This window comes from Calonectris borealis, chromosome 17 (genome assembly GCF_964195595.1).
Source record: "Calonectris borealis chromosome 17, bCalBor7.hap1.2, whole genome shotgun sequence".
Classification (NCBI taxonomy): Eukaryota; Metazoa; Chordata; class Aves; order Procellariiformes; family Procellariidae; genus Calonectris; species Calonectris borealis.
In genome coordinates this window covers 8391141-8411834 of record NC_134328.1, presented here as the reverse complement: position 1 = coordinate 8411834, position 20694 = coordinate 8391141, and the positions used below count along the sequence as shown (strand labels likewise).

General features: G+C 50.5%; 1 protein-coding gene across 1 annotated transcript; it reads left to right on the top strand.

Moving 5' to 3' along the window:
* Positions 1–1719: 1719 nt before the first annotated feature.
* On the top strand, positions 1720–20105 carry SDC4 (syndecan 4). Its single transcript, XM_075166460.1, has 5 exons — positions 1720–1856; positions 16917–17058; positions 18005–18057; positions 18297–18480; positions 19723–20105. Exons 1-5 carry the CDS (start codon positions 1776–1778, stop codon positions 19872–19874), a joined length of 612 nt encoding a protein of 203 aa, XP_075022561.1. The 5' UTR covers positions 1720–1775; the 3' UTR covers positions 19875–20105.
* Positions 20106–20694: the final 589 nt, after the last annotated feature.

Genomic DNA, 20694 nt, shown 5'->3' with positions numbered 1-20694 from the left:
CATTCGATCCAGCCCATGTGCTCTTGTTCCTCTCCATCTTCTGCTGCCCACCTCTGCTGGGTGTCCAGAGCTGGAGACTCACTGGAGCTGGGCTCCCCAGCCGCAGCAGGAGTTACTTTCATCGGCTCCTCTGTGTGATAAACTGGGGGTAATAAGGAAGGGTAGTAACCCAGCCCATAGTGCAGATCCCTCCCTCGCGTCCTTGGTGGCCTTGGATGCTGAAGTGAACTAGGGGGTGAGCAGTACATCGCTGTCCTAAGCACAGAGGGTCATGTGCTACAGGAAACTCCACCACAGCCTCCTCTAGGCTGGTTCCTACCCTTATCTGGATGTATGCTGTCTTCAGATCTTATTTTATTCCTTTAAACTCTGAGTAGCGCTCCTTGTCACTTCATATGAAGCCAACCAGCTCCACAGCCAGTTCAGCACAGTGTTGCCAGGAGATTCTCCTGCCTGCGGTCATGTGTGGAGACACGGTCCTAACAAACATCGAGGAGACCTTTTGACTGCAGCTCGCACCCCCATACCTATTTATTCCCAAAGGAACAGGCAGTTGGGAAGGCTGCTTCGCCGTAGGCATCTTTTTGGTTTCAGGGTTAGCATGTTAAAGTGGGACAGGGGGAAGGCTACAAGGTCTCTGGGGATAGCTTTGTAGTGCTGGAACGGGCTGAGAACCAGATCTAGCAGAGTTTGCATCCATACCTGGCAGATGGGATCATGGCACACATGCTTTGTAGCCTGTGCATTGCTGCCCTGTTAAGAAAAGATTTTACTCTCTACAAATTAGAGCCCGAGTGCAAACAGGCTCGACGTGACTGCAGTATAAACAAGGGACTGATGCAGAGGGCATACTGGTATGGTAGTTCAGGTGCACCTCGAGTTGTTAAGGGGCTGAAATGGATGCTTTCAAGCAATTTTTCATGATCTGGCAAAGTTGTTAATGAGAGAAGAAAAACTGAAGTAGTTAAACTGTGCTGTTGGGTTTTTTCCCTTCTTTATCTGTGTGGATTTTTTGCACTTGCCATTTACAGAGAAAACAGACGGAGCGGTTTCATTTTCCGTCTCCGACAAGAACCCTGTGATGTAACACCCCTGATAACCGCAGCGATGTCACGCTGCGAGTCGCAGAAAGTCGTTCTCGGTTTTCTGTAAATGTAAGACTGTCACTTGTGGAATGCTGCGAAAGCGAATACTGCGTGCCTGCTCCCCCCCCCTTTCCATTTCCCTCCCCTTTCCGTTTCCCCCCCTTTCTATTCCCCCCCCCCGTTTCCCATTCCCCCCCATTTCCCCCTCTTTTCCTTCCCCTTGCCCCCCTTCTCCCCAAGGTAGTGACGATCGCCACGCCGGCTGTACGGGGGGCACAGCGCAGTCAGAGCCGGACCCGGGCCCTCCCGGGTTCCGCAGCAGGGCCGAAGTGCTTCGGAAAACCCCCCGGCAGTGTCCCCAGGTCCCTGTGCCCCCCGCCCTCCTCCCCCTCCGCCAGCCGAGCCGCCCGCTGCTCAGGCTCCCGCGGCGGGACCGGCGCCGCCCGGCCGGGGATGCCCGTGCCGGTGCGGGGCAGCTGGCAGCCCCCTCGGCATCCTGCCGCGGCGCCGGGGATGCGGGGCGCCGGGGATGCGGGCATTCCCGGCGGGGCGGGGCGGGCGGCAGCGGCGCTCCGCCCCCGCGGGGGCTGTGCCGTCCCTATAAACGCGGCGGCGGGGCCCGGCCAGAGCCCGCTCCGCCACCCGCTGCGTCGGACCGTTCAGCCCCGCCTCGCCCAGCACAGCCCGGCCATGCCGCTGCCCCGCGTCCCGCCGGTGCTCCGCGCCGCCCTGCTGCTCGGCCTCCTCCTGCAAGCCGCCACCGCCGAGTCGGTGAGTCCCGCCGGGCCGAGGGAGAGGAGAGGGTCTCCCCCCGCCTGTGCGCCCCGGGTAGGGAAGGGTGCTGCCGGTGCTGGGGGGCGGGGGGGCGACCCGGCTGCTCCTCGCCGCGCCGGGCCATGGCTCTCGGCCGGGGGTGCGCCTGCGGCGGGTCCCGCTCACCAGTAGCCCGAGAGCTAATGCCACCGCTGCCCGCCCGGGGGTCTGCCCCCAGCCGTTTGTCCTTCTCCGGGGAAGGGGCCACAAAGTAGGTTAATGGCAATAGGGCAATTCCCGTGCCTTCCTCCCGTTCCCCTGCCTCCTTCCTGGCTTGCGTGCTTCCTCCTCTGTTTGATGCCAAAGCAGCGTCGTCCTGGCCCAGTCGTGCCCTGTGTAGACCTCTTGCCCCGTCACTAGCTGCCCCGGCGGTTGTGCCGCTCCTCACGTATCCCTTTCTCCCCGCTATGCACTGGTGAGCCTCATCTTGCTCTTCTGTAATCAGGCCGGGTGGAATTAGAGCAGTACAGGGTCCAAGGGTACGTGATAGAAATGAACTACTGCTCTCCATTACAGCTCTGATCTCCAACTGCTGGTCATGGATTTAAGTCCTTTAATCCCTCTTTTATTGTGAATGTGTGATGGGTTAGATACATGCAATGCGTTACAGCTCCTGGGTAGGCTTTCCAGTCTTACCTGAGTTTGGTTGTGCCAGTACCTGGTGTCTTTCTGTGTGTATCAAACCTTCCTCACTTCCACATGGGAGTGAAAAACGATGCATTACCATGGAGGGTTTAAGAGTCTCTTAAATACATAATGAGGTGAAACAGTTCAAACGCTTCAAGCTGGGCACACATGGGATCTTCGTGGTGAAGCAGAGATCTTGGGATTCTGCCTTCCCTGCTGTTTGTTTGTGGTTTGTGTGTGTCCATCTTGTTGATAGTGCAGTCCATGCAGATTCCTCTGCTAGTCTGAAATTGCTGCTGAGATTAACTGCAGGAGATCAGGGGTTCTCAAAACTAGGTTTAATCATCCACATTGCTTCCTTCTGGACTGAAGGCTGCGTGGGCAGATCAGAACTGATAAGGCTCTGCTGCTTGGTTGCTCTCTAATAGGGACAGGGGGTTGGGGGGTTGCTGGTTGTAGAGTAGGAAACTCCCACAGAAAGCATCTGTAGTAGTTGTCAGCTACTCTCTGCTAAGACCAACCAGCCCAAATCCACTCTAATCTGGTGTCTTTATCCCTGCTATTAAGCACGTGAATTGCTCGTTTGAGAACTGGCCCAAACCAGTAGGGCAAACCTTTGGGGCAGACAGCATCTGGAAGTTGCATTGACCATGTTTGGTATGAAATGCAGCTTGGTGTCCCTGGGGGATTGAGTGGTCTGCAAGCATTGGATTTCTGCAAAGACAACAAATTTTGCACAGATGTAAATCCTTATATAGAACTTGTACGGAGTATTTGTCTGTATCTTTTAAGCTACCTAAGATTGAGTGTATGCTTGAGAAGTAACACTGGCCTACTATAAAGCCTTATCCAAACAAATTGTTTGGGTTACAGGCTGCTGGGGAGAAGACGAGGATGACACACTGTTTGGGAGAGTTCTGCTGGCGCTCCTCCCATATTATTATTTTTTTTTTTAGTAGCACTGCCAAAACGTGCAGGGCTGCACAGCATGTGGCTCTTAGTTTTTCTGTGCGGGCAGGGTGAAGACAGGTAGCTGTTTCTTAACAAGACAGGGATTGTATTTCTTGTGCTTATGTAAGAGCACAGTTTTTGAGAGTGATTCGGTGCTTGAATATTTCCCCAAGCCTGTACAAACAAAAATGCCTTGGCGCCTTTCCCCTTGCGTGTCTTTCTGGTGTACATGGATTTCTCCGCGTGAAGCAATGTTGGATGTGTAAGAGGGTGGGGAATATTACTGAAGTGCCGAAGTGTGACGTTGGTGCTTAGGCTGTGGGTGGGTTGTGTTACAACAGCCCAGCAGCTTTGTGTGAGAACATCGTCTTGTTCCTGTGGGGTGGGGGGAGGCTGGAGCTGAAGCCTGACGTCTCCCAGTGGTCCCCAGCCCTCTCTGGTCGAGTGCTTCAGAAGGCAAAGGCTGAGCGGGCAGGGTGCTCCCCTCTGCTTGTGCTGTGCGAGGATGGCATTCCTGCAGAAGATGCTTTAGGGGCCTGCAGCTGGGGATGGGCAGAAAGCCACCAGTGCAGCCAAGACATGGGATCAGTGGAGTTGACGAAGGACTCGCGGTCTGTCTTGCTTGAGCAGAGTGGCATCCTTGAGCTCTCCCTGTGCTTTTAGCATCTAAAAGTGCCCCCGGCAGCACAGGAGGGAAGCAAGGGGTATTCCCCTGCAGCAGAGTGTCTGCCTGCTGCAGGCTTGGCCTGCTCCGATGTTTGAGCTGCAAGAGGGCTCCGAGTGCCCTGAGCACAGCAGGGCCATAGCAGTGCTAGCGGGCTGCAAGCTTGTTGCCGCAGTCCTACTTTTCTGCCTTGAAGTAAGCAGAAAAAGCCTCCATACAGCACCACATCGTGTTTGTGTGTCCTCAGCAGCGTAGACAAGCAGAAATCCAACCCAGAAGCTGCTGGCAGAGAATTGCTCAGGGAGAGGGGGGAGGCTTCCGTGCTGTTTGTGAGCTCTGTTTGCTGGTTTAAAGCAATCATGCTTGGAGGCCTCCTGATTGGCAAAGCTGGTGTCTTGTTGATGATAGCTGTGTTTGGAAAGTAGTGCAGCATTATTAATGTTAAAACCGGTTTGGCTTGTCCTGCTGCCATTGATCCCCGAGGCCTGTTCTTTCTGCTCTTTGCCCAGTTTCTCATCTGTCCCTCCCAATCAAATCAAGACATTGCTATCTGCACATTTTACTTTATTTTACCTTCTGATTTGGCAAACTTACAGAGCAGCTGAACATGTAGAGCAAATCTTTGCTTTGCTTCAGCCTCCCTAAAACACAGAGCAGCAAAATTACAGTGTCTAAGGTGATGTCCCTTAGTCCTGAAGGGAAGAAGCCCATGACTTCTGGTAGCCAAACCTAGAGCTGGCTGTCAGGATCTGTAACGTGTAGAAAGAAATAGCCTCTATAGCACCTCGTACCTTGTCAAACTGCATGGGGTGGGAGTTCAGGGGTGCACGGTCCCTCTGCAGCCCAGCACCTTGTCCATACTAGATGTGGAGGTACCCACGCGGGTGGGAGCCGTCACCCCCACAGTGCTTGGGGCAGTCAGGGAAACAGCGCTGCTGCCCAGTTCTCATCTGTCCTAAGTGCTCTCCAGCACGGGAACTGGCAGGCACTTTCTTGTGGTTCAGAGTTTTCCGAACAGCTTACGCAAGAGGCAAATCAAGGCTAAACTTGGTACTTTTTAAACTCAGGATACGAGAGACTCATTCACTCTAGGAAGTTGAGGCAACGTGATTGCTGTCTTTCCTGGCCCTCCTGCTGTTGTCTCCCAAGGCCTTGGCACTTCGAGGTCCTGCAAAGGTCTATATCCAGTCCAACAACCGTGAAAATGTTTTTTCCTGTGTGTCTTCCCCTCTCTCCTCCCATCCAAGCCTCTGTTAACGGCTTTACTAAGGCCTTGAGCTGTCTAAGTGGTTGGGGTGAGGAGGCCATTTGCTGCTCTTCTCAAAATGCCTGAAGTAGAGCCTAATGTGACCTTGCCATGGTTTTCCTGTGGTGGCTTACTGCTTTCTTCATACACTTGAGTCCCACTTCCACCATGAAGCTGGAAGCTGCTAACTTGACTTTCAGAGCGACTGTAGAGAGGAGAGAACCCGGCTGGCTGCTTGGCATGCAGACTTCAGCACAACTCCTGCAGCTACTTTTCCCTTCCCTCCAACTCCTGGTGCTGGTAAATGCTCTGTTGAAAATGTGCTGGCTGCCTGAATCCACTTGGCTGACTGTAAATTAACACCAGGTTGTGTTGCATTTTGTGTGTGTTAAGTTATTCTCCCTCAAATGGATGGATTGATGGGCTTTGTCTTTAAAACCAACTTTTTTTTTTAAATTCGGTGGTAGTGACTGTACCAACAGGGAAGCATGATAACTGTGGTTCTACAGTCTGCAATGTAAATGACTTGAGTTGACTCGTAAGATTACTTGATTAAGTTACTGTGGCTCGCTGATCCCGCAGAACTCCCCAGCTATCACTTCAGCTAGACAAAACGGAGTGTCCATCTTTCAAAACACTTCCTTGCTCTTGAGTTAACATTTATCCTCTTCAGCCTGCCCTTAGATCCTTGCAGCTGCATTCTCCCCCCTTCACTCAGTACAGCTTGTTCCTTTATGCCCTGTAACAACAGCAGGGTTGTGCTGCTTTTGCAGCCTCAAACTAGAAGCTCATGTAGTTGAAGCACTACAAAACCGGTGGGGACAAACCCTGCGCACGCCTGACCTCCGGGCTGCTGTTGTGGAGCATGTGTGGCTGTTTGTTTGGCTGAGACTCCGTGGAATGCAAATGCTTTAGATTAAGGATTCAAATGATTTGCACTAGAATGAGACTCTTGTGATGAGACTGGGCTTGGTGGCTCTGAATAGACAGGGCAGCCTAGTCAAAGAGTTTAACTTGTAATAAGTTACTGCTCCGAGGGGCTATAAAAGATCCTATGTTAATGAGCTGTTAGGGCTGCACTTCTAAATTAGTTCAAACTTCTTTTTTTGTTGTTGTTGTTGTCTTTAAGCGTGTGCCTGAATGGTTGTCCAGTAAATGCTGCTGCCTCTGACCAGCTCTGCTGTGCGTCGCCGTCAGCCCTGACTCTCAGTCATGCTCTGAGTCAGGGTTTCTGGCACTTGCCTGGCCTCGCAGCTCCCGGAGACTCTGCTGTCACCCTCTGAGTAACGGCCCTGGTCCCTTACCCAAAGCAATGACTCAGACTTCCGAGGCGCTGCAGCGCAGAGGTGGATCTCTCCTTACGGGGGAAGAAAAGGGGTGACAAGCAAAACTGGTACTGCTTGGCAGACAGTCTGTGCTGCCCTCGGCACCGAGTGCCTTCCCTGCTGCCTCTTGTCTCATCTGCCTTGGATTGTGGCTATGGTGGGCAAAAAGCTATCGGGCTCTGACATATGACTGCTGCCAGTAGCTGAGTTGGTGTTGGCAAAGGCAGATCAGAAAATGGCCTTGTCTTGAGCAGCCGCTAACTTGCTCTGGCAGCTCTGTGGTTGCTGTGTTTTCGGACAGATACAATTAGAAACGAGAGTTGCATGGGGGAGAGAAGAAAGCAGCAGTATTATCTGAATCGACGGAAAGCGCTCAAAGGAAGCTAAAGGAGCAGAAAGTCTCAAAAGAGGGGGTTAAATACTTAATCCTGAATCTGGAGAAAATGTCAGCGTAGGAGGGGAAAACACGCAAGATGTTAGCTGCGTCCCTCTCAATTTCTGAAGGCTGGCTGACTTCAAAAATACACTTCTTGTAAGAGTCTTATTTTTGCTGGAAATATGCACTCTTGTCAGTTTTATCCTTAAATCCTTTGAGGCTGAGACTCTGCTCATAAAATGCCAAGAGGCTGTTGTTAGACAAATTATTGGAATAACTTAAAAATCAAAGCAGTTAATTAAAATCTTGGAGACACTCCTTGGGGCGGGAAGGAGACTGGGAGACCCGTAGCACTGTTACCCAAGCAGCTAGTGTCGTGTCAAGCAAAAACAAGGTTTCTTCTTGCTTAAACAAATTGCCTTCTGTTAGGGAAAGCAAAGCCTGCCATGGGAAGGATTTCTCTCTTCTGATGTTGCTCTGCCTTAGCTGCTGAAGGGGAAAAGGTGTTTCCACCACAGTTCAACTAAAACTGTGCTGCTGTCTGCTGTAAAACTTGAATACAAAGCGATGTGTACCCGTTTACCTTGCTGTGAGGCTAACCCTGCCTCCTGCCCTTTAGCTACCACTACAGTCAAACTATAGCATTAAAAATAAATGTTAACATGCATTAATGACTGTGAAAGTGCCTGCTTTGGACTTGCACCGAAATGGCCTGCATGGCACGGTAGCCAGAAATCTCGGTGCACAAGGCGAGGTGGCTGGAAGCAGGGTGCCTGGTGTGATGGGGTGCTGCTGCACTGGCCTGGAGAGGAGGGGGACTCATAGGTGGAGGGACAGATCCTGGCCAGCGTGGTGTTAGGAGGGTGGCAGAAGCTTCTTTTGTGGGCTAGTGCCACCCTTTAAAAACAGAGAAACTTCTACTCTTCCCCAGATGGAAATATAGCCCTTACTGATGTCAGGAGCTTTTGCTTAGAAGACTCTGTTCCCCAGCAAGATAAATATTTATTGCAAATCCACAGTGTGCAGTGGAGCAGACTCTGGAGCCAGGATCTTGCAGCAGACTGTTTATGTGCGGGCTGTTCTTGGCGCTAATTCTAAATTTCCCGAGGCTGAGTATGAGGAGCTGATCCTGCGCATTGGTTACTAAATGACTTGCTAGTTCAGCCGAGCGCAGGCTTTGCAGAGCCAGGGAAGGAGTGACCAAAACAATAGCTGGGTCCCTGTGCTCCTGGCTGTGACAGTGCGGGTGCAGAGACCGTGGTCAGGGAGTGCTGGAAAACTGCTGCCAGCTGCTCACCCCCTGCTCGGAGAGGGGGAAGAAGCCTGGCCAGGAGTCCAGAGCTCTCCAAGAGAGGAAAATGCTCCGGTAGTGACACGTTTCCCAAAGTACAGCTGTGTTACCCCAATAGCACACACTGTGTTGGCTGCTTTCTGGGCCCAAGCCAAGGCAACCTCTGCACAAGTTGGGAATGTCTTTATTAAAAAACAAAACAAAAAAACCACACACACACACCAAAACCCTAGCCTCTGCTGCTGGAGCTAACTAGGAAAATCCCTGCTGTTGAAATGTTTGTTTGTATAAATGCTTACACGGGTATAGCCTGATAGTGGAGTAGCACTGGTACTCCGTCTTGAGTGCTTTCGTGCTGATAACTTCCCCTGCTACAGTTTTTGCTGGTAGCTTTGCCAACAGAGCAAAACTCTAAATAGCATAACTCTGCTGGCAGAGCTCAACCGCCTGGGCTAAGCCTAAATCTTTGGGCTACTACTTCTGATTAGATTAAAATGGATTGTGGGAGGGGAAGCATTTGTAGGGCGCAGCATTGGGAATCTTGACTGTACAAACAAGCTGAGATTAGCTGTATGGTGAGCCAGCTAGGAAAGGCACCCTTTGAAGTTGGGTGTCTGCCTGGCTTAAGTTTGCTAACACTCCAGCCTGAAGTAGCGTAAAGATCCCCAAAATGCATGTGATGTATTTCTTGACAAGTGGAAATTCTGCTTGTGTGCGTGTCCAAGGAAATACTGGGGTGTAGCTGTATTCTAGGAAAGGGCAGCGAGGGCAGCCCTCTCCCTGGTTGAGGGGGAAATATGATATGTGAAATATCGCAAGCATGAAGTATCAGCATGAGAAATCATCCTTTATGGAAAAGCTGCTTTGCTGGGGCCTTTATATCCTTTTTTTTTTTCCTGTGACACGGATGCAATAGGAGCCTCCTGGTATAGAGTAGGGCAACTCAGAGTGAGTTGTGAGCCGGAAAAACTGAATCCTTTTTTTAACCTTAAATAGATTTCTCCAACTTCAGAGCTGAGCTCTGGGTAGTGAAGTGTATGAAATACCTATGATCAGGTTTGTAACTACCATAAAAATGTAATCTCTTTATGAAGTAGGTGTGTATTGCTGCCCGTGACTAGGAAAACCTTCCAGGGGCATGAAATGGCTCTGCTGCCATTGTTTTCCTCCTGAGTCACATGAGAGCTCCTGCTTTCCCCTCCTGCAGTTTTACTCTGAACCTTATCTTTATTTGCTTTAGGGCAAGTGATTGACACACAGCCATCTGCAACTGCTTGCTGAGCTTTATCTCCTCTAGCTGGAGGAGGGAAGCAGTCATCTCCTTCCCGCTCAGGCTCTGTAAGTCTCTGGAAGTGGGCATTGAGTATTTAGAGCAGCTGTTTTGCCACCGTTCCAGTAAACAGATCCCAGCGTGTGCCTGTCTGGCAAAGGACTCAATCTTTATGGCTTTGCTCTTGGTTGATAATCAGACAAGAGCAGTTAAACAAGGATTCATTCCTTTGTAATGTCTCTGTTCTCCTCCTGCTTGCTTCTACTCCTGCTTGCTTCTGTGGCATGGCCTGAAAGGCATGCATGTACAGTGTGATCTGAAGAGAGCAGGCTGTGTGTAAGCAAACGCATGTGAATTAAAAGGTAACTGAGGTTTAACTTTGTAAGTGCAGGGAAGCCTATTTTCAGAAAGCAGAGCCTGGGAGGATTCATCTCTGCTGCAGGGGAGGCACCCGTGACAGTGGGTCGCTCTCCAGAGCCTGGGATTACGGTATAATTGTCACGGGGATTATCCCTGCGCTGCCACATGAGCCCCCAGGAGAGCTGCTTGCGGCGACACAGCTTAAAGAATCACACGGGGAGCCGGGGGCAACTGGGGGAGTGCCCCAGGCTGAGGCTGTGTTAGTGCTGGACGTGCGTTACTGCGCCTGCCCCCACGTAGCACGTGGGCTGCCGAGGGTGAGCACACAGGACTGGTTATGTGGCTGCAGGGAGACGGATACCTGGTTGGACAAGGACTGGCGATGCTTCTCTTAGGTCACCTTGAATGAGTGACGCTTTTACCAGCCAAACAGTTCGTCAGCCTGCATGTTGCTCTTCTATCTTACTAAGCAAGACCCTGCTCCTTGCCTGGATTACCGAGCACAATTCAAAAAATAAATATATTTTTTCCCTCTTTGATAAGAGGCACAAAGAGATAGCATGCAATAACTGGTCCTGGGGTACTGGAGGTGCAGTGCTATCCCCTGCTGCCAGCCAGGAACTGCCTGCAAGCCCTGGTCTGTGCCTCTGTCTCTGATTTCCCCCTTAGTCCTCAGAGGTGTTATGGATTTATCTTTGCAGCTCACTGTGATGGGAGTGCACCTATACATAGAATCATAGAATCATTAAGGTTGGAAAAGCCCTCTAAGATCATCAAGTCCAACCATCAACCCAACACCACCATGCCCACTAAACCATGTCCCTAAGCGCCTCATCTACACGTCTTTTGAATACCTCCAGGGATGGTGACTCCACCACTTCCCTGGGCAGCCTGTTCCAAGGCCTGATCACTCTTTCAGTAAAGAAATTTCTCCTAATGTCCAATTTAAACCTCCCTTGGCGCAACTTGAGGCCATTTCCTCTCGTCCTATCGCTGTTACTTGGGAGAAGAGACCAACACCCACCTCGCTACAACCTCCTTTCAGGTAGTTGTAGAGCGCGATGAGGTCTCCCCTCAGCCTCCTCTTCTCCAGGCTAAACAACCCCAGTTCCCTCAGCCGCTCCCCATCAGACTTGTGCTCCAGGCCCTTCACCAGCTTCGTTGCCCTCCTCTGGACACGCACCAGCACCTCCGTGTCCTTCTTGTAGTGAGGGGCCCAAAACTGAACACAGGATTCGAGGTGCGGCCTCACCAGTGCCGAGTACAGGGGCACGATCACCTCCCTACTCCTGCTGGCCACACTATTTCTGATACAGGCCAGGATGCCGTTGGCCGCCTTGGCCACCTGGGCACACTGCCGGCTCATGTTCAGCCACTGTCAACCAGCACCCCCAGGTCCTTTTCCTCCGGGCAGCTTTCCAGCCTCTCTTCCCCAAGCCTGCAGCGTTGCCTGGGGTTGTTGTGGCCGAAGTGCGGGACCCGGCACTTGGCCTTGTTGAACCTCATACAGTTGGCCTTGGCCCATTGATCCAGCCTGATCCTACGGTGGCTGTCGGAGAGGAGATGGGCAAGGCTGGCTTTGCTCAAAGCCACTCTGCCTGTGGTCCTGCTTGAAAAGTGTTGAGCAAAGGTACAGTGGTATTTAACCGTGTCTGGAAGCCTCGGGGTGAGCCTGTCATGCAACTAAACGCACACATGGGCCTGGATGGGAGCTGTTTAACTTCTGTTCCTTGGCACAGAGGCCAGTGCGGGCCGTGTGTGCTGTGAATTATGTGGGGCAGACTGACCAGGAACGAGAGAGAGGTAAAATGGTACCCGCCGAGCATGAGCACGAGCAGTTAGCACAAGTGGATTTTTTTACTGCGGCTGATGTGTTGAAGGAATTAGGTGCGACCTAGATTGAAATACTGTTATTTGCTTTGCTCTCAGGACAAAAGTGACTTTTGTACTTACTAAAATTTTATTTCCCTACACAGAGCTGGAGCATGGAGGGGAGGGGACGGAGTAAAGGGTGGTTTGGGGGGAAGTATAGACCCTTTCCTTACTAGTCTGGCAGGAGCTGCCTCTGCTAGAAGCGAATAACTTTAGTTTTAATGCTTATTAAGATGGGAGGATAGAGCTGTCTTTGCCAGTTACCTCGCTGTGTGCCTCCCTCCCTTGGAGGTCAGCTCTATTTGGCTGACTCGCACCGATCTGAGCCGCCCTGTTTCCAGCGCTGCGTGCCTTCTCCGCTTTCCTGGTCAGAGGGCTGGTGCGCGTTGAGGGGGTGAGCTCAGCTTCTAACCCCTGCTTCTTTGCACGCTTGAACTTTAAAACCTTCCCGGTTTGTGTGCTCCTGCAAGAGCTCGGTGGAAGTGAACTGTATGGAAATCCCCTCTCTCAGGCTTGGTAGTTTACAGAGCTTTGCATCCTTGGCACTGGAAAGGCCCCATTGGATTCGGTGCTCTTTGGTCCGTGATGCAGGAAAGCATGAGGGCCAGGGTGGTGGCTTTGCAAGAATGATCTCTTAATAACCAGGCTCCGAGGCTGGGCCATGCAGGCAGCTGCTTGTGTCATCTAGGACCCCTTTCCTGTTAAGCTGATCTAGATGTGCATTGTGGTGATGTAAGGTGATGTCTGCCCATGACAGCAGAGGTCTGGGAAAGATGTTTTGTGTAATACTGCTCGCGAGGTGATGCATACAACTGTCCCCTAGTACAGAGCCCCTGACAAAAGCCCCAGGAGCCACATGCATTTATCTGTCCCTGCAGGCTACAAAGAGTTAACAGGTCTGCACCTCTGCCCTCTCTTCTGCCACCTCCCAGGCTGGCCCAGCTCCATGTGCTTTTGTCTGGGAAAAGTTGACTTTCACCTTGCTCCTGTTTACTCCTAGACTTGTGTACACAGCGCTGGGGAGGGAGACACAGGAGCGAGCTCTGGGTCTCCACGCCGAAGCTATAAACTTGATAAAGGGCTCCCTGCGCTTTGGATGCCCCAGTCTCTGCAGGTCTGACTCCCTTTGCAGCTTGCTGGCTGTGACCCTTCAAAGAAGCTTTTAATGAACTCTGGTGTGTTTGATCAGAGACAAGGGCCAGCCATAAAAGCTAGTTCTATGTCTGGAAAACTTTGTCTCTGCCCCAAGACATCATTTGGGTTTTTTGGAAAGGGTTTGCAAAGGCTGTGGTGAGGACGTGTGGGCTGGGACAGGCTTGCTGCCTGGGTTTGTTATTTCCCAGAACTAGCCAGCGGCTGGGGAAATTCACAGATTGGACAGAAACTTTGCTTGCTGCCTCAATAAATAGAGGTTCTTGCTTTGAGAAGAGGCTAGTGGTATGCTGGGGCTGTAAGTGAAGGCCCCAGGAGCGCAAAATGGAGTGGGGTGGGCTAGGGATGGAGCACAGCAGGGCTGCAAGCCCCTGCCTGGGGTGCCAGGGGGGTGATTCCTGTGCCTGAACTGAGCAAACAGTGTCTGGCTTCATCCAGTAGTGCAGCCTGTCTCGGGCTTAGACATGAGACCTCTGTGCCCAGCTTTTCCAGGAATGACGCTCATAGTTCACGTGCCTGACGTGCTGGTTGTCTGGCAGGGAATAAACTCTTATTTTTTTTGCCACTGGCAGGCAGGAAAAGCTTCTGCTCCCCAGTACGTTGGTTAATCCCCCTTGGTGCTTACTGGGGATAAAAACTGCTTAACGTGAGGAAGAAATCCTGGAACTAGACTCCTGCAGAAAAGGTTGATTTTTGTACAGCTCCTTCCTAGAGAAGAGCATATTAATAGTAGGGCTTGACTTCGGCTGCTGGGGCAAGGTGGGGCTGCGCAGCCGTCCAGTCTGACTCTCCCAGCAAGTCCCTGGCCCGGCTCCAGTGCTGGGGTAACAGGTGGTGGAAAGCAGACTGCGAGCAGCTCCGGTGCCCTTCTCCAGCTGGCAGTTGCAGTAGGTGTTAAGCTGAACGTGGCCAGAGACAGCTTGGCAAGGGCTGGCCATGGTCCTGTGGCAGTCTCCTAGCTTTTTCCTCTTGGCTGCAGCCTGCCAGCCAAGAGGAAGCACGGGCACCTTCCGTGGAGCCTCTTCACCTGGTAGCGGAGCTGTAGGGAGGACTGAATCCTTTTGGAAAGAGATGCACTTTTTAAGTAATTCTCCAGGGAGCTCTTTATGTGGCATTTGGGAAAGCCCGTTGCCCTTGCTTTTAAGTCTGTGAAAGTGCCTGTGTGCCCTCTCGCAGGTGTGTATGCAAGGAATGTGCCTGCTCCAGACCTGCCCTGCGAGCACGGCACTCCAGTGTTAACTCTTCCTGGGCTGCCCATGTCCCAGCTCCCAGGAGGAGCGTGCTCCCTAGGAGAGCATGTCTTGAAAGCTGGAAGGTAAGTATAGAGGTGCCCAGCAGCCCTCTAACTTCCCTGACAGATGAATCTGTAAAATGAGGCTCACTGCCCACAAGAAGAGTTTCTTGTATGGTTTGAGAGGCTCTCATGGCTTCCAGGAACTTCCCTGTCCTTGCTCAAGAGGTGATGAAGAGTGAGTTCAGGGAACACTCCCATATAATCTTATTTACGCTTGTGAGTCAGTAATTTCCTTGTTATGTCCTCTGGCTTGTAAACACTGTCTGTCCTGATTTAAATAGGGTTTTCTGATAGCCAAACCTGGTGCGTTGCACAGTATGTACTAATCACCATGGCTGGCTGCCACCGCTTTGCTCACGGCTGGGCTGATCTGATAAGGCCAGCCTGCTGTCCAGCCCCTCAGTGGCCTAAACGCGGTTTTCTTGAGCCGCCCTCGTTAGGACATTAGCCGGCTGTGATTCATAATGAAGTACGGCGTGAGCTGACACAGGGGTGCGGCTCAGCGGAGCGCTCTTGCCAACATTGATCTGCCCTGGCGCGGCAGCCGGGTTATATGGATCTGCAGCAAGCGTGCTCCCCAGCCCTGGTGCCCTAGCTCGGGCAAACGGGAATTGGGCTCTTCCCGCCCCTTGATGAAATGGGCGGAAGCTCTCGTGGGAACAGCCACTCGTGCTGGCAGCAGTTTACATTGCAGGTCTGACTTTGGCTGGGTTTCACATATCTTGAAATGAATTTGCCTTGGAGCGAGTGATCCATAACGTTAGGAATGCCTGGTTCCAGGCCGGGAGGGGATTTCTTCCCAGCTGGCCTTCTTCCCCAGCCCCCTTCCCATCACCTAGTGCCAGGCGTGGGCAGAGCGGAGACAGGGGGTCTAGGAGGAGAGCTGGCCTCAGCACTTCATGCCCTCTAGGCTGTTCGTTTGGTTATCCTCCAGCAGAGTTGCTGGGGAAACCAAAGATGCCTCAAGATGCTAATGAAAAGCACATCTAGTAGCCACTGCTCCTTATGCGAAATGAGAAACATCTTGCCCTGACCACAAGGCCTTGTTTGTGGCAAAACCAGTATGCTAATGGGCAGGGAAATCTGGGCTGGAAGCAGGGCTGGGGCTGTGGGCAGAGGAAGCTGACACATGGCTTGTGGCTGGTTGTTGGTTGGCTTGTGAGATCGATAGTGGATGTGATTCATCAGCTGGTGTCACCGCTGGGCTGTAGGACGGGCCACACCTGGCCGGGTGAGCAGGAGGGCTGATCCCAGCTGCTCAGGGTCTCGCTGCTGCCCTGATGAAGCAGCAAGTGCTGGGGCTGGGGTTGTGCCACCCAGCTCTGACTGTCCCTGTGAGTCTCTGATGTTCAACCCCTGTGAGGCTGTAGCTCATGGTAAACCTGTACGTTAAGAAGAGCCCTCAGATGTGCAGGACTGTGGAGCACGTTAAAAATGCTCTCCTGGGTAGTTTAACCTTCCGGACTTGAGCCCAAGTTCTAAGAGACACCCAGGGAACATGTTCCCAGTCTTTCTGTGAGGACAGCATGAAAAAATGTTGACAGCTTAGCCCCTAGCTACGGGACCCATCCATCTGCATTGTGCATTGTGCTTCTCGCCGTAGGCGAAGGGGTCAAGTCCCCCGCCACAGCGATGACTTCATGGTTGTGGAAGCATCTGGAGCTGCTGGAATCTGTGGGCTGGTGTTGAGCAACACGAGAGCTCATACCTGCGGTACCCTCACCGAAGCTGGCCCCAGGGCTGTGGGGCGAGGAGAAATAGTTCTGGGGAAATTGCATAACCTTGGTGAGGGCAGGAGGTTTGGGCTTGTGGCTCCTGGAAGGTCCAAGTGCAAATGAACTCTGGTGTGTAAAGTGCCATTGTGGCCAAACAGCTGGTTCTCTGGGAGGCTCTCCTGCCGTTTTGCTAACGTGTTTGTAACTGCAGTCATCGCGCCATAGGATCGCGGACTTCACTTTATGGACTTGTTTGTTTACGAGCATTTTAAGAGGTGAGGCAGGGGAAGCTCTTCCTTCAGGCAAGCCATTATTGATAGCAAGTGCTCTTGAACGTCACACTATATTGCACTGCAATTCAGCTGAACTGACAGACCAGTTTTTAACCCTTGGGTGATAAAATAGGTTTGTTCTCCATACAAGAAGCAACGAATTACCTTGGCGTGAGGCTTCGGTGCCATGCAAAAAACTGACCTAGAGGTGCCAGGCTTTTTCTCTGGGAATAGCAAGTCCTTCCAAATCCCCCCTTATCACAAACTGAAGGTATTGCTTTTCCAAACGCTTCTGCTACAAACTCCTGACCAAGATCCTGTTGTGTTATTTTCACCCTGTGGGTTCAAGTGAACCTCCTGAATCCGTAGCCCTCAGGAAATTCCCCTCTCAGACTGGCTGTCACTTCTGTTCAGAGAAATTCTAGGGGAATTCAGCTATTTCCAGACTGATGAAAATAATGCTTTTGATGGAGAGGAAGTTCAGCATTTAATGTTCTTCTGATGGAAGTGATACGCTCAGCACAGCCTCTGAACTCCTGACCTTTTGCAAAGTGCTTCTGAGGAGCTGCCTGATACTTAACACTTCTCCACTCCCGTTTATAGGTGAGAGAAACCGAGACCATGGACGCCCGATGGCTTGACTATCCTGCGTCCGGAGACTTGCCAGATGATGAAGACATTGGCGAATTCAGGCCTCACTTAACTTCTGATGGGTTAGATATAGATGAGGCATCTGGGTCTGGAGGTAAGCGGGGAAGGGGGAAAGGGGATCTCCCTCAGTTGATGCTGTGAAATTTCTTCCAGCACCAGCCCATAAGTGATGGGCTAAGTGCACAGCCAGAACTACACTGTCAGGTGGAGATGAAAGCCGTGTGAATTGTAGTCACTCACAGATGAGAACAGTGAAAGTGGTTGAACTGTGATGTTGAATCACTCGGGGAGGACAGATGGAGTCCAGCCAAGCTTGTCTTACCACAAGTGAAAAGGCATTGCACTGGCTGGATCTCTTTCCTGTTGAACTCCAAAGAACTTCTGAGAAACTTAAAAAAATAAAAATAATAATTTAAAAAAAAAAATCTATTGTTGAGTTAGTGTTAAAAGGCTTAAAGTTAGTATCTCAGCTGAGGCCAAACAAGGTAAAGGACTAACTGGTGTTCAAGTGAACTCTCTGTGACATGCAAAGCTCCCTGCCCAAACCAGTTTCTGTAGCTCCGTGTCCCCTTTATGTGAACATTTGTTCTCTAAAAGGGAAAGAACAAATGCTGAAATCGGTGCCTGACATGTTTGGGCAGATCTGGTAACTAGAGGGTTGGGGAACTATCCTTCAGGGATGGGTGGTGAGAGCGTTGCCCTCCACTGGCATTAGCTTAGCAAGCTATGGCAGACCTGCTTTGCAGGGCAGCTCCTGATAATCTGGAGCAGGGGCCAATGGATCCAGCTGAAGACCCCTCCCATGCGAGAGCTGTTGGTTTTAAGATTACATCTCATGGTCTTGCGCAATCATAGCCATTAAGTGGCGAAAGTACTAGTAGCTAAGAGGGAATTGTAGTCAGCAGAGAACAAGAGTCCTCGTTTGTCTGCAGTTGCTGGTATTGTGGGAAGTGTCTGAATTCTGGAAAAATGGCATGTAATGAGAGGAAAACTTAGTGTCCCCTTCTATATTTTTACTTTTTTTTTTTCCCCCTCTGCAGACTACTCAGACTCTGAAGATGCCATATATCTGACCACCATGGATACTCCCGTGGTAGGTATTGTCTTTGCATGTTTTAAGCAACACGTAGCTACTCTGGTCTGTCTGCAAAGCTTTCTGAATACCCTTCCCCCTGCGAGACATGGCATCAAATGAGTCTACCTGCATGAGCAGGAACAGGGTACTCGTAATGCACTAAGCAAACTTTCTTTTCCCTGCACACCCTCCTACTTTCAGTTGTAGGTAGGCTGGGTGCTGCTTACTGATGGGTGTGGTTTGTCTATGTTCTGTAGATATCTGACAACTATATCCCTGGAGACACTGAGAGAAAGATAGAAGGTGAGAAGAAAAACACAATGGTGGACAATGAAATAATTCCAGACAAAGCTATACCTGTCGAAGAGAACCTGTCCAACAAGATCTCCATGGCAAGCACAGCCAACAGCAGCATCTTTGAAAGAACAGAAGTCCTTACAGGTAATACTCCACCTTGTCCTGATAAATCATTAATACTGTAAATCAGAATGGCTTCTATTGTTCCCTGTTTCTCTGGGGAGCAGTTCCCTGCCAACAAGGGGAGTGAGATACATGACCTCTGTGACTACCTGTAGCAGGGTCACTTCTGCCTTCTAGTCCTTAAACAGCAGAGGAGCCTACTGCTTGTCTTGCTGGGGTAAAGAGCTTGTTTTTGAGCCTGCCAGCTGGCTGTTGGCTTAAGTGCCCCACAAGTCACGTGCAGCTGCTCTGCACCCACATACTACCTCAACAAGAGGCGTATCTAGTCATAAATCAATGACATCATAGACTTTCATATCAAATGCAGGCGTTTTCCTTCTAACCTCTGCCCAAGTCCTGCCTTTTCTGAGCCTTGCCAGGAACCAAACAACCCCTCTAAGGGATTTGAACACCTAGTCAACTGTTGCGAATCTCGGTACCTCTGTCTAGAGCAAAACCGAGCGGCTGGCTTCCCCTCAACACGTGGGACAGATCTGTCTCAAGGCACGCTTCATCAAGCGCTTGGCCTGATGGTCCGAGTACAAACCTTGGCACATCTTGCCAATCTGCAGCCATCCTCCCAGTTGGAGGAGTGACTGGAAGAGTGGATTGCAAAGCCACCTAACAAAGAAGCTGATTTCATGCAATGAGTACGTGTCACAGCAAAGGGTGAACTTCACTGAAGTCTTGTGGTCACCCTTGGTGTGAGGAGAGAGAAAATCTTGGTGGTTTTTTGTGGGTTTGTGGTTTTTGGTTGTTGGGGTGTTTTTTGGAGGGAGGTGGTGGTAATGGGATGTTGCTGTTTAATTGAAATACAGAGTCCCCAGAGTGTGCTCACACAGGTAGTTAACAAAGCATTCAAATCAGAGCTATACCATTTTCCTGGAGTTGATGCTGTTTGTGGGTTGTGGTGGGGCTTTTTTGGGTGGGTTTTTTGTTTTGTCTCCATGCAGGGAGGATGTCTTTTTGTCAAAACTTCTTTCTTGCACTAAACTGGAAGATTAACACAAACTGGTTAATGTGGAACATGTGATTATTCTATGGTTGGATTGAAAGCAATTTCTGGCCTTTCCCAATAACATTTGCTGTCGCTGAAAATGACAGGCACTGACTCTGGAGGCAGTTCTGGGGGCTGGTACTCTTGTAGCAGATTTTGAGATGTAGCTGATGGTTTGGAGTGGTCCAGGAGTTTAGACTTACTCTGTGCTCTTTTTTCCTCCCCAGCCCTCATTGCAGGAGGGGCAGTGGGCCTCCTGTTTGCTGTCTTCCTGATCCTCCTCTTAGTCTATCGCATGAAGAAAAAGGACGAAGGCAGCTACGACCTTGGGAAGAAACCGATCTACAAGAAAGCCCCTACAAATGAGTTCTATGCTTAAAGCTCAGCAGCACCTTGTGCCCATCAAGGGACAAACAGACTGTATGGAAACACTGTGCCCTCAGATGAGATGTGCTGAACAAATGCTCTTTTTGGATTGAATTCCAAAGTGACTTTGAGAAAAAAAACAAATTTCCTACGTGACCCTTCCCATCCTGCTCAGCTAACAAGGGCCCAATGAAATACAAAGAGTCTGAAAAAAAAACCTCAGTGTATTTTTTTCTAAAGCTAATGTAAAAAGAATAAAGATGCCAAATTTTCTGCTTGGTTTTATAGATGGTATGTAAACACAAAACAGACCGTATGGAAGCAAACACCGTGTGTTTGCATCCAGTGTGCTGTGCTCAGATTGGCTGCTTCTGTAGAAGGTGGCTTTTTTTATAAACCTTGCTAATAGATGTCTTGCAGCAGGCTGTTGATGTGAAGCATTTTTGTGGAGAACTATTTATGAATCTCTTACACTACAGATAATGTTGCCTTATCAGGGAGTAGAAGGCCCACAGGGGCTCAAAATCCCTGAATGCCATAGAGGGCCTGTGGGAATGTCTTCCCCAGGAGACTTCTGTCTCTTCCTGTCAGCCCCAGGCAAGGGTCATTAGTCCGTGAAATCAGGACAGCCAGTTTTGCTTGGCTATGACAACACCCTTTCCTTGCCTTCAGTCTCTTACCTTTTTATAAGGATTGCTTGTAGGATTTTTTTATAACAAAATTTTAAAGAAAATAGCCTAATGTTTATATAAAGTTTGTAGAAATTGTTTTGAAATAATAAAAAAAAACCTACTTTTTTAATTTCCTCAGACTTATTTTTTCAATCCCTTTGT

What these genes read in the sequence shown, in the direction of transcription:
- SDC4 (XM_075166460.1), top strand. Translation starts at nt 1,776, where the DNA reads ATGCCGCTGCCCCGCGTCCCGCCGGTGCTCCGCGCCGCCCTGCTGCTC. An exon ending in TGAGGCATCTGGGTCTGGAG is followed by an intron (nt 17,059 to 18,004) that starts GTAAGCGGGGAA and finishes CCCCCTCTGCAG; the next exon opens with ACTACTCAGACTCTGAAGAT. An exon ending in CCACCATGGATACTCCCGTG is followed by an intron (nt 18,058 to 18,296) that starts GTAGGTATTGTC and finishes TATGTTCTGTAG; the next exon opens with ATATCTGACAACTATATCCC.